At 40.9% G+C, this 13104-nt stretch overlaps 1 protein-coding gene across 11 annotated transcripts in view; it reads right to left on the reverse strand.

Annotated features, from left to right (window-relative positions):
* Positions 1–366: 366 nt before the first annotated feature.
* PAK1 (p21 (RAC1) activated kinase 1) overlaps positions 367–13104 on the reverse strand; it is a 151833-nt gene continuing 139095 nt past the window's right edge. For 8 of the 11 annotated variants that reach the window (XM_019037331.4, XM_055356867.2, XM_063693407.1 and 5 more), the window contains exons 14-15: positions 11206–11343; positions 367–1706 (exon numbers count right to left, since the gene is read on the reverse strand). In XM_019037331.4, coding sequence (XP_018892876.1) covers positions 1620–1706; positions 11206–11343 — 225 coding nt within the window. In that variant the 3' untranslated portion in view covers positions 367–1619. The remainder of the gene's footprint in view (positions 1707–11205; positions 11344–13104) is intronic. The other 3 variants (XM_055356869.2, XM_063693409.1, XM_019037334.3) reach the window with 1 other exon arrangement.

Here is a 13104-nt window from a genome sequence, read left to right on the forward strand (position 1 = left end):
AGTTATTTAAATAAAAGTCAAGATGGTGGTTATCTCTTAGGTGGGGGCTATAATGAGAAAGGAAGGACAAGATAGAGAAGGTTCTTACTGTCAGTGTTCCATTTCTTGATTTGGTGGATACAAGTGTGTTTATAATTATTCTTTAAACAATACAAATGGTTTTGGCCCATTTCTCTTAATTTATATTTAAAATAAAAGTGTTAAAAAGAAAGAATACACATTCAGGTATATAGTGGTAAAGGGGCATTCTATCTGCAACTTACCACTCTCAAATTGTTCAGGAAGAAACTACTCATTATTTCATATAAAAAATTAGAAAAGGAAAGAAAAAACGAAGAGAAAAAAGAAAGGCATACTCCAATAGAATATTTTCATCTCCTTTTATTGACAGAAATAGAAATTTGTGCTGCAGAGGCAGTAGTACCTCAGAGCATGAGAAGGTAGTCAATGGGGCTGACATGACAAGCCACAATGCTGGCCGGGGGTCCTACCATACTGGGAGAACCAAAACCACAAAAATAGCAGGAGGTAGCAAACATCCCCAACACCCAGTGTAAGCATTTCCATTTGCAGAGAGCTTGGCCATGCATCTTAAAAACAGGGTCCCCTCACAGCTGGCAGGGTATCATGTCAGGCCACCAAATCCATCCAGAACTAACATGCAGTCTCTAATTTGGAGACTCTTTATTGTGACCAAAAGATTTGGACCATTAGAAGATCCAAGTTAATCTTTCAGCTCCTTATCTCAGGCAGAAAAAGGGGCTGAGTTCCTGAAACATCACACAAGTAGAGCTGGACAGGTGCTGATGCCCAGCCTTGCTCTAAAAGTAGTCACCATTTTCCCCGACTTCTCAACACTGCTCTCACTCAGTATGTGCCCTAGAAAACCTCTCAATGTTATAAACAAGGGACAGGATAGGGGCAGCAGCCTAGGGTATGCAGGGAATCAAAAGCTGCTACATAGCCGAGAGCATTTCACAAGAAACAGCATGGGAACACTATTGGGTCAAGGTCCTCCCGAACAGCTGCTAGAAGCACACACAAAGAAAAATGTGGTTGTTCTCCCATGTCAGGATCAGCTGCGCCAAAGTCATGGTCCAGGAAGCTGAGCCTCTTCATGTCCCTGGCAGATTATCAAACTCCATGGCATTCCCAAGCTGTTCCAGTTTTCAAGTACAATGAGGTGTCTGGGCAGTTCAGTCACAGAAAAGCAAGCACTAAAGAAATCTCAATTGATTACAAATTGATAATATTATCAAACCATAAATTTATATAGTCAAGAATTAATTGTGGGAGATGGTTATGAAGGAGGTGAGGATTTTGACACATGGAAGACTAGAAACATTTATTTATATAAACCCTTAATCATAAACCACCCTCATATCCATGAATTGGGAGGAAATTCCTTATTTAGAAATGGCCATCATCTGATTAGTCATTCAGTTGCAGTTCTCTTCAATGCTGGACACACGGTTTCCAAGGATCAAAGTCTTGAGAGCGCTAGATCAGGAAACGGGAGAAGCAAGGCAAGGAGAAGAGGGCATCAGGAGTTGGAATTTCTGAAATGTGCATTTATCTCACAGAAGGCTTGGCACAATGAGGCTGGGGTGAGTGTGGTTTTAGTGATTGTTCTTTGTTGCCTCCTTTGCTGCAGCAATCAGTGGAGTGAGGCTGGAGAGGGGCTTGGCAATCTTCAGGAATTGATGCTAGAAAGGAGAAAAATAGCAAAAGACACATGACTATTTAACATTCTTCCCCAGTAACCATTACAAGACATAACGGCATCTTTGTTTGTAAAGGGTGCTGTGTGGAAAGCTTCTGATCATCCCCAAATTGAAGGACATCTTAAAACAGACCACTTTGGAAAACTGTTTGGCAGCATCTACTTACAGATAAACATACATCTACCTATACTCTAGTAATTCCAATCCTAGGTATATTCCCAAGAGAAATTAGTTTGTATAGCCACCAAAAGATACACATAGAAATGTTCATAAAAGATTTGCTTATAATAGCCAATAACCAGAAAGAACCCAAATGTCCAAGAGAATGGAAAAATGAATAGTGTTATATTCATATAATACTATACAGAAAATTACACAGCAATACAATAAGTAATTGGTACACTGACAATGGGTTGAATCTCACAGACACATTAAGGGAAAGAAGCCAGACAAGCAAGTTCATATTGTATTATTCCATTTCTTCCGAGGTAAGCCTAACCATGGTGATAATCTGAATAATTACCTCTGGGGAAGGTATTAATAGATCATGACCCAGTAGTATATCGCAATACTGCATTTTAGGAGCATTGATCTAGGAATTTATTGTTCTATCCTCAAATGCAACAATGCTAATTCATTTAGTAAAAAGTTCAGTAGCTTGGTCCTTTCCCAAATCACTTTCACTGGGCTGTACTTTGGGCCATACCTTCAACCTTTAATGACTATTTAGGAGAAAATATTATAAGAAAATTGCATCTAAATTTTCAGTAAAACTGTTACAGAAAGCAATTCCTTTTTTTTTTTTTGAGACGGAGTCTCACTCTGTTGCCCAGGCTGGAGTGCAGTGGTGCGGTCTCGGCTCACTGCAACCTCCGCCTCCTGGGTTCAAGCAATTCTCCTGCCTCAACCTCCCAAATAGCTGGGACTACAGGCGCCTGCCACCACACCTGGCTAATTTTTGTATTTTTAGTAGAGACGGGGTTTTGCCTTACTGTCCAGGCTGGTCTCGAACTCCTGACCTCAACTGATCCACTGGCCTCAGCCTCCCGAAGTGCTGGGATAAGAGGCATGAGCCACCGTGCCTGGTCTAACAATTCCTTATGTAATTCTCAGAGCCTCTTAAAAATGGTGCTTTTTTTTCTTTTTAAACATTTAGTAGTAAAAAAAGCTTTGTGTCTTAAAGCTGTAGGATGTTCTTCTATTTGATAAAAAATATAGGAACAATCACATTTCCTTTTCTGCCCTGGCTACCAGGAAACTGAGAACCAGATTTGACCTCTAAGCATAACTACTTAACTCACATGAGCATATCTGATTCTTCTGCCATACTTACAATTCCCTTGATTAGTCATATTGTATATATGTACACACACACACACACACACACACACACACACAGAGAGAGAGAGAGAAAGAGAAAGAGAGAGAAACATATATACTAATATTCTTTGCTGAGAATTACTTCAACTTCTGTTGGGACAGAGATAGTATAAAGAGCTACTGAGAACAAGAACGTACTATTACTACGAAAGGAATAAAAGATCCTAGCTAAATCATGAAGATATGAATTCCAATATATAACATTCTATGTATTTCTGTCTGTAAGTGTGTTCTCACAGGAGAAACAGATGTGAAGCTTTTATGATTTGTGATTCTCAAAGTCATGGTTTTCAATATTTACAATGTACACCAACAAGTTAAAAAGCCAGCTTTCTCAGATCACATGTTTCTACAATTCCCCTAAGTTGAGAGCGGCATGATCCAACATCGAATTGGGAGGCCTCAGTTTCCTTCTCTGTCTAATAAACAAAACAGACTAGATGAGCCCTAAGGGCTTTCCAGTTGTGATACTCTTTGAGCCTATTAAGAGCAGTGGCCAAGAGCATACACACTTGAGAGCCAAACAGGCTGAAATCCTGGATCTGCTACTTACCAGCTATCATGGAAAAGTTACTAAACACTTGAAACCTCAGTTTTCTCACCTGTAAAAATGAGAATAATAGAACCTATGACTCACAGAGTTGTTGTGAAGGACAATATATAAAGTGCTTAGTGCCTAAATATATAAAGTGTTTAGTGCCTAAAATATGGTAAAGATTCAATATAACGCATTTATTACTAGTTATATTACTATATCAGGAAGAAAACTTTAGAGGGCACTAATCTTTCAAGAACTATAATTTGGTATTTAATTAAGAATGGTATCTTTACTAATCGCAGGCTTAGCATATAGTATTTACACATTTCCCAGTGCCTACAGTTTCCAGAATACAACTCTCATGAACAGCAAAAGGGGTCCTACATTGTACTAAGAGACTTTTAGTTCCAACAGATACTAGAGACTAATGGGTTATACTTGGCAGAACCCAGATCTCATATCTAATAGGCCAGTACGCCATAATCAGTAACCTCAATTACAAAGACATGCTAAGTATGTTCCAGAGGGTGATATTCCAATGTGGGTTCTTCCAGTAATTTCATTCAATTCAATAAATATATTTTGAGTACCTATCCTGAGTCAGGTCCTAGGTAAAACATGAGACTCAGGGATTAATAAAATAGAGGTTATAATCCAATAGGAAAGAGATTCATAATTAACACAGGGCAGTATGCTAGGTCCTGCCCTGCCCTGCCCTGCCCTGCCCTGCCCTGCCCTGTCACTTCTGGGCTTCATAATACGAAAGCAAATGACAGTGCATGCCTTCATAAAGTTGCATGTGATACTTACTATTAGATCACTAGTGGGCAATACAATAAAAGAACACTAGTTATAAGAAATTGTACTTGAAACATATATGTTAAATACAAATGATGCGGCCTGCTAAAGGCAATTTTTGCAACCATATAAAATTATCAGGATTAGGCAGGCAGGAGTATAAAAGGCCTAGTAAACCCCTGACTCCGGGTTTCCCCACAAACTGGCAAAATCTCACTCTCAATAAGTAGAGTATCATTGCCATTATCTGAGGATTTCCAATGAATAAAGTGTAAAGACTCCAAAAGCCACACTCACTAATTATCTTCTAAACTTATGTTCCATGGATGGGCATGGTGGCTGATGCCATGCCTGTAATTCCAGCACTTTGGGAGACTGTGGTGGGCAGATAGTTTGAGCCCAGCCTGAGCAACATGGCAAAACCCTGTCTTTACAAAAAATAGAAAAATTAGGCAGGTATGGTGGTGCATGCCTATAGTCCCAGCTACTCTGGAGGCTGAAGTGGGAAGATCAGCAGAACCTGGAGAGGTTGAGGCTACAGTGAGCCATGATTGCGCCCTGCACTCCAGCCTGGGCAACAGAGAGAGATCCTGTCTCGAAAAAACAGAGCAGAAAAACTGGAAACTCTAAAAATCAGAGCGCCTCTCCTCCTCCAAAGGAATGCAGCTCCTCACCAGCAACGGAACAAAGCTGGATGGAGAATGACTCTGACGAGTTGAAAGAAGGCTTCAGATGATCAAACTACTCCGAGCTACAGGAGGAAATTCGAATCAATGGCAAAGAAGTTAAAAGCTTTGAAAAAAATTAGATGAATGGATAACAAGAATAATCAATGCAGACAAGTCCTTAAAGGACCTGATGGAGCTGAAAACCAAGGCACGAGAGCTACGTGACGAATGCAGAAGCCTCAGGAGCCAATGCGATCAACTGGAAGAAAGGGTATCAGTGATGGAAGACGAAATGAATGAAATGAAGCGAGAAGAGAAGTTTAGAGAAAAAAGAATAAAAAGAAACGAACAAAGACTCCAAGAAATATGGGACTATGTGATAAGGCCAAATCTACGTCTGATTGGTATACCTGAAAGTGATGGGGAGAATGGAACCAAGTTGGAAAACACTCTGCAGGATATTATCCAGGAGAACTTCCCCAATCTAGCAAGGCAGGCCAACATTCAAATTCAGGAAATACAGAGAATGCCACAAAGATACTCCTCGAGAAGAGCAACTCCAAGACACATAATTGTCAGATTCACCAAAGTTGAAATGAAGGAAAAAATGTTAAGGGCAGCCAGAGAGAAAGGTCGGGTTACCCACAAAGGGAAGCCCATCAGACTAAAAGCTGATCTCTCAGCAGAAACTACAAGCCAGAAGAGAGTGGAGACCAATATTCAACATTCTTAAAGAAAAGAATTTTCAACCCAGAATTTCATATCCAGCCAAACTAAGCTTCATAAGTGAAGGAGAAATAAAATCCTTTACAGACAAGCAAATGCTGAGAGATTTTGTCACCACCAGGCCTGCCTTACAAGAGCTCCTGAAGGAAGCACTAAACATGGAAAGGAACAACCAGTACCAGCCACTGCAAAAACATGCCAAATTGTAAAGACCATCAAGCCTAGGAAGAAACTGCATCAACTAACGAGCAAAATAACCAGCTAACATCATAATGACAGGATCAAATTCACACATAACAATATTAACTTTAAATGTAAATGGGCTAAATGCTCCAATTAAAAGACACAGGCTGGCAAATTGGATAAACAGTCAAGACTCATCAGTGTGCTGTATTCAGGAAACCCATCTCACGTGCAGAGACACACATAGGCTCAAAATAAAGGGATGGAGGAAGATCTACCAAGCAAATGGAAACCAAAAGAAGGCAGGGATTGCAATCCTAGTCTCTGATAAAACAGACTTTAAACCAACAAAGATCAAAAGAGACAAAGAAGGCCATTACGTAATGGTAAAGGGATCAATTCAACAACAAGAGCTAACTATCCTAAATATATATGCACCCAATACAAGAGCACCCAGATTCATAAAGCAAGTCCTTAGTGACCTACAAAGAGACTTAGACTCCAACACAATAATAATGGGAGACTTTAACACCCCACTGTCAACATTAGACAGATCAACAAGACAGAAAGTTAACAAGGATACCCAGGAATTGAACTCAGCTCTGCAACAAGAGGACCTAATAGACATCTACAGAACTCTCCACCCCAAATCAACAGAATATACATTCTTTTCAGCACCACACCACACCTACTCCAAAATTGACCACATAGTTGGAAGTAAAGCACTCCTCAGCAAATGTAAAAGAACAGAAATTATAACAAACTGTCTCTCAGACCACAGTGCAATCAAACTAGAACTCAGGATTAAGAAACTCACTCAAAACCGCTCAACTACATGGAAACTGAACAACCTGCTCCTGAATGACTACTGGGTAAATAATGAAATGAAGGCAGAAATAAAGATGTTCTTTGAAACCAACGAGAACAAAGACAACATACCAGAATCTCTGGGACACATTTAAAGCAGTGTGTAGAGGGAAATGTATAGCACTAAATGCCCACAAGAGAAAGCAGGAAAGATCTAAAATTGACACCCTAACATCACAATTAAAAGAACTAGAAAAGCAAGAGCAAATGCATTCAAAAGCTAGCAGAGGGCAAGAAATAACTAAGATCAGAGTAGAACTGAAGGAAATAGAGACACAAAAAACCCTTCAAAAAATTAATGAATCCAGGAGCTGGTTTTTTGAAAGGATCAACAAAATTGATAGACCGCTAGCAAGACTAATAAAGAAGAAAAGAGAGAAGAATCAAATAGACACAATCAAAAATGATAAAGGGGATATCACCACCGATCCCACAGAAATACAAACTACCATCAGAGAATACTATAAACACCTCTATGCAAATAAACTAGAAAATCTAGAAGAAATGGATAAATTCCTCGACACATACATCCTCCCAAGACTAAGCCAGGAAGAAGCTGAATCTCTGAATAGACCAATAACAGGATCTCAAATTGAGGCAATAATCAATAGCTTACCAACCAAAAAAAGTCCAGGACCAGACAGATTCACAGCCGAATTCTACCAGAGGTACAAGGAGGAGCTGGTAGCATTCCTTCTGAAACTATTCCAATCAATAGAAAAAGAGGGAATCCTCCCTAACTCATTTTATGAGGCCAGCATCATCCTGATACCAAAGCCTGGCAGAGACACAACAAAAAAAGAGAATTTTAGCCAATATCCTTGATGAACATCGATGCAAAAATCCTCAATAAAATACTGGCAAACCGAATCCAGCAGCACATCAAAAAGCTTATCCACCATGATCAAGTGGGCTTCATCCCTGGGATGCAAAGCTGGTTCAACATACGCAAATCAATAAATGTAATCCAATGTATAAACAGAACTAAAGACAAAAACCACATGATTATCTCAATAGATGCAGAAAAGGCCTTTGACAAAATTCAACAACCCTTCATGCTAAACACTCTCAATAAATTAGGTATTGATGGGACATAACTCAAAATAATAAGAGCTATCTATGACAAACCCACAGCCAATATCATACTGAATGGGCAAAAACTGGAAGCATTCCCTTTGAAAACTGGAAGCATTCCCTTTGAAAACTGGCACAAGACAGGGATGCCCTCTCTCACCACTCCTATTCAACATAGTGTTGGAAGTTCTGGCCAGGGCAATCAGGCAGGAGAAGGAAATAAAGGGTATTCAATTAGGAAAAAAGGAAGTCAAATTGTCCCTGTTTGCAGATGACATGATTGTATATTTAGAAAAACCCATCGTCTCAGCCCAAAATCTCCTCAAGCTGATAAGCAACTTCAGCAAAGTCTCAGGATACAAAATCAATGTACAAAAATCATAGGCATTCTTATACACCAATGACAGACAAACAGAGAGCCAAATCATGAGTGAACTCCCATTCACAATTGCTTCAAAGAGAATAAAATACCTAGGAATCCAACTTACAAGAGATGTGAAGGACCTCTTCAAGGAGAACTACAAACCACTGCTCAATGAAATAAAAGAGGATACAAACAAATGGAAGAACATTCCATGCTCGTGGGTAGGAAGAATCAATATCGTGAAAATGGCCATACTGCCCAAGGTAATTTATAGATTCAATGCCATCCCCATCAAGCTACCAATAACTTTCTTCACAGAATTGGAAAAAACTACTTTAAAGTTCATATGGAACCAAAAAAGAGCCTGCATCGCCGAGTCAATCCTAAGCCCAAAGAACAAAGCTGGAGGCATCACACTACCTGACTTCAAACTATACTACAAGCCTACAGTAACCAAAACAGCATGGTACTGGTACCAAAACAGAGATATAGACCAATGGAGCAGAACAGAGCCCTCAGAAATAACGCCGCATATCTACAACTATCTGATGTTTGACAAACGTGACAAAAACAAGCAATGGGGAAAGGATTCCCTATTTAATAAATGGTGCTGGGAAAACTGGCTAGCCATATGTAGAAAGCTGAAACTGGATCCCTTCCTTACACCTTATACAAAAATTAATTCAAGATGGATCAAAGACTTAAATGTTAGACCTAAAACCATAAAAACCCTAGAAGAAAACCTAGGCAATACCATTCAGGACATAGGCATGGGCAAGGACTTCATGTCTAAAACACCAAAAGCAATGGCAACAAAAGCCAAAATTGACAAATGGGATCTAATTAAACTAAAGAGCTTCTGCACAGCAAAAGAAACCACCATCAGAGTGAACAGGCAACCTACAGGATGGGAGAAAATTTTTGCAAACTACTCATCTGACAAAGGGCTAACATCCAGAATCTACAACGAACTCAAACAAATTTACAAGAAAAAAACAAACAACCCCATCAAAAAAGTGGGCGAAGGATATGAACAGATACCTCTCAAAAGAAGACATTTATGTAGCCAAAAAACACATAAAAAATGCTCATCATCACTGGCCATCAGGGAAATGCAAATCAAAACCACAATGAGATACCATCTCACACCAGTTAGAATGGCGATCATTAAAAAGTCAGGAAACAACAGGTGCTGGAGAGGATGTGGAGAAATAGGAACACTTTTACACTGTTGGTGGGACTGTAAACTAGTTCAACCATTGTGGAAGTCAGTGTGGCAATTCCTCAGGGATCTAGAACTAGAAATACCATTTGACCCAGCCATCCCATTACTGGGTATATACCCAAAGGATTATAAATCATGCTGCTATAAAGACACATGCACACGTATGTTTATTGCGGCACTATTCACAACAGCAAAGACTTGGAACCAACCTAAATGTCCAACAACAATAGACTGGATTAAGAAAATGTGGCACATATACACCATGGAACACTATGCAGCCATAAAAAATGATGAGTTCATGTCCTTTGTAGGGACATGGATGAAACTGGAAACCATCATTCTCAGCAAACTATTGCAAGGACAAAAAACCAAACACCGCATGTTCTCACTCATAGGTAGGAAATGAACAATGAGAACACATGGACACAGGAAGGGGAACATCACACACCGGGGACTGTTGTGGGGTGGGGGGAGGGTGGAGGGATAGCATTAGGAGATATACCTAATGCTAAATGATGAGTTAATGGGTACAGCACACCAACATGGTACATGTGTACATATGTAACAAACCTGCACGTTGTGCACATGTACCCTAAAACTTAAAGTATAATAATAATAAAATGTAAAAAAAAAAGAATTAAAAAAAAGAAAGAAAAATAAAACATAAATAAAATAAAATAAACTTATGTTCCTTTGCTAAAAATGTATCCTTTGAGCTAATCCCAGCAAAATATAAGTTGTGTAAGATTTGGGTGTCAGAGAGCCATTTCTCAACAAGACTCAAACAAACTCTGCCAGACTAATTCAAACAGAACAAAGGAAGTGCTACTGAAAGATACAAGCAGGCTGGTCATTGTGGCCCATGCCTGTAGTCCCAGCACTTTGGGAAAGCGAAGTGGGCAGATCGCTTGAACCCAGGAATTTGAGACCATGCATGGCCAACATAGCAAAACCCCGTCTCTACAAAAAAGTTTTTAAAAAACTAGCCAGGTATGGTGGCGTGCACCTGTAGTCTGAGCTACCTGGGAGGCTGAGGTGGGAAGATCACTTGAGTGAACCCAGGAGAGGAAGACTGCAGTGAGACAAAATCACGCCATTGCACACTCCTGCCTGGGTGACAGAGTGAGACCCTGTGGGGCACGAGAGGAAGGGGGAGAGGGAAGAGGAGGGGGGCAGGGCAGGGCAGGGCAGGGTAGGGCAAGGGCAGGGCAGGGGCAGGGCAGGGCAGGGGCAGGGCAGGGCAGGGGCAGGGCAGGGGCAGGGCAGGGCAGGGCAGGGCAGCGCAGGGCAGGCCAGAGCAAGGGCAGGGCAGGGCAAGGGAAGGAAAGGGAAAGGAAGAAGAAAGGAAAGGAAGAAGAAAGGAAAGGACGGAAGGAAGCAAGCAAAAAAGCTACAAGCAAAGCTCAATAGGTGCTCGGAAAATAGATCGTAAACTGAGCCTAGGAGAACGTGTAGAGTTTTAACAGGCTGAGAAAGAGGCTAAGAAAATAAATGAGCAAAGGCCCAGGGATAAAAGGGCAGTAGGAACAGAGTGAGTGTAGGAAGTGGTAGAAGAGAAGCCTAGTTCTATAATATCCAGTACCTTACAAACATGAAGTAAAAAAGGCCTGGTTTAGTGATTCCCTGAATTAGGTGCTTCCCTGCATAAGGACAGTTACCTGTAGCAACTCTTTAGCTGAACCTCTCTTCTCCACATCCATCTCGAGACAGCGGTTCAGAAAGTCCCGGAAGATAGCTGACAGCTTCTCTGGGTTCTGAAGTTCTGGGGTCCCATTGGTGGCAATGAGGTACAAGGCCTGGCAATAAAAATGGTGAATCACCTTGAGCTCCAACTGAGGCTCTCTCTTGTTCCCCATATACAAGTTCTAGAAATATGGTCAGCTGCTTTATGCTCTAGGATGCAAAGTAGCAGCTGTGTATATATACTGGAAAGAGTATGACCTAAGGATCAGGTTGAACATATAAAGGCCATGAGACTATGTACAACTTCCCTGTCTGTAAAGTAGGGATGATGATAATGCCCATCTCACATGTCTGTAAAAATAAAATAAGATAGTGTATTTGAAAGTACTTTGTAAACTTATGAAATATGTTACAGACCTAAGGGTTTCTTCTTCTTTTTTTTTTCTTTTTGAGATGGAGTCTTGCTCTGTCGCCCAGGCTGGAGTGCAGTGGCACGATCTTGGCTCACTGCAACCTCCACCTCCCAGGTTCAAGCAATTCTCCTGACTCAGCCTCCCAAGTAGCTGGGATTACAGGCACCAGCCACTACACCCGACTGCTTTTCGTATTTTCAGTATAGACGGGGTTTTACCATGTTGGCCTGGCTGGTCTCAAACTCCTAGACTCAAGTGATCCGCCTGCCTCAACCTCCCAAAGTGCTGGGATTACAGGCGTGAGTCACTGTGCCTGGCTTTATTATTATTCTTGCTTACACATCTGAAGGGTTTATTATCCATTTAGCCTGTTGAGTTAAACATCTGCCCAGCTGCTGGCAGAAATTATTCCTGGTGCCTTCACCTCAGTCATCCAAGAACTGATCTCTTCTAGCAGGAGAGGAATATTAAATGTAAGTGAAAACTGTTGCCACTCTAGTCCCCTAAATGAAGCGTCTCCTGGGAAAGGTAAAGAAAAACAGTAAGACTAAATCTTTACAAGCACTCAGCACTTAATTCAAAGAGTACTTACATAAGCACTGTCTAATTTAATGGCCACAATTAACTCTGGGTAATAGGGCAAGACTTATCATCTTCACTTCACAGATAAGGTCCGGAAACATAAAAAGATATGTCTAGGGTCAGGCGTGGTGGCTCACTCCTGTAATCCCAGCACTTTGGGAGGCTGAGGTGGGTGGATCACCTGAGGTCAGGAGTTCGAGACCATCGAGAACAGCCTGATCAATATGGCGAAATGTGGTCTCTACTAAAAATACAAAACTTAGCTGGGCATGGTGGCAGGTGCCTGTAATCCCAGCTACTCAGGAGGCTGAGGCAGGAGAATCGCTTGAACCTGGGAGGTGGAGGTTGCGGTGAGCTGAGATCACACCATTGCACTCCAGCCTGGGTGACAGAGTGAGACTCCGTCTCAAAAAATAAAATAAAATAAAAATAAAAAAATATGTCTATGTCTAGGATCATTCTCTGATTTCCAACATATCCCAGCAATTATCATCTTCAAATATCTGCAAGGCCGTTCTAAGGGAGGGAAGAGTATGTTGTATGTGGAGTCAGAGGCAAAGCTGGGATCAAAGGATAGAAACTACAGAAGGTAGTTTCAGTTTGGTGCACTGAAGCAATTTCCAATAATCAGAGATATCCAAGGATGACATGAGCATGTAGATGACCACCTACCAGCAACAGTGCACAGGGAATTCCTGCACTGGATGGGAGGTGGGAATAAATGAGAAAATAAAAGCAATCAGAATAAATTTCACATTTGCCCACACCAAGATTACCAACCTATTTGCACCTGTGTTGAGATGCTCTGTTACAAGGGATAAATTGTCCATGCTAATCTAATGTCCTTTACTTCAGTACTTGATCAAACCCCTCTCATCG

The sequence above is a fragment of the Gorilla gorilla genome, chromosome 9 (genome assembly GCF_029281585.2).
Source record: "Gorilla gorilla gorilla isolate KB3781 chromosome 9, NHGRI_mGorGor1-v2.1_pri, whole genome shotgun sequence".
NCBI lineage: Eukaryota > Metazoa > Chordata > Mammalia > Primates > Hominidae > Gorilla > Gorilla gorilla.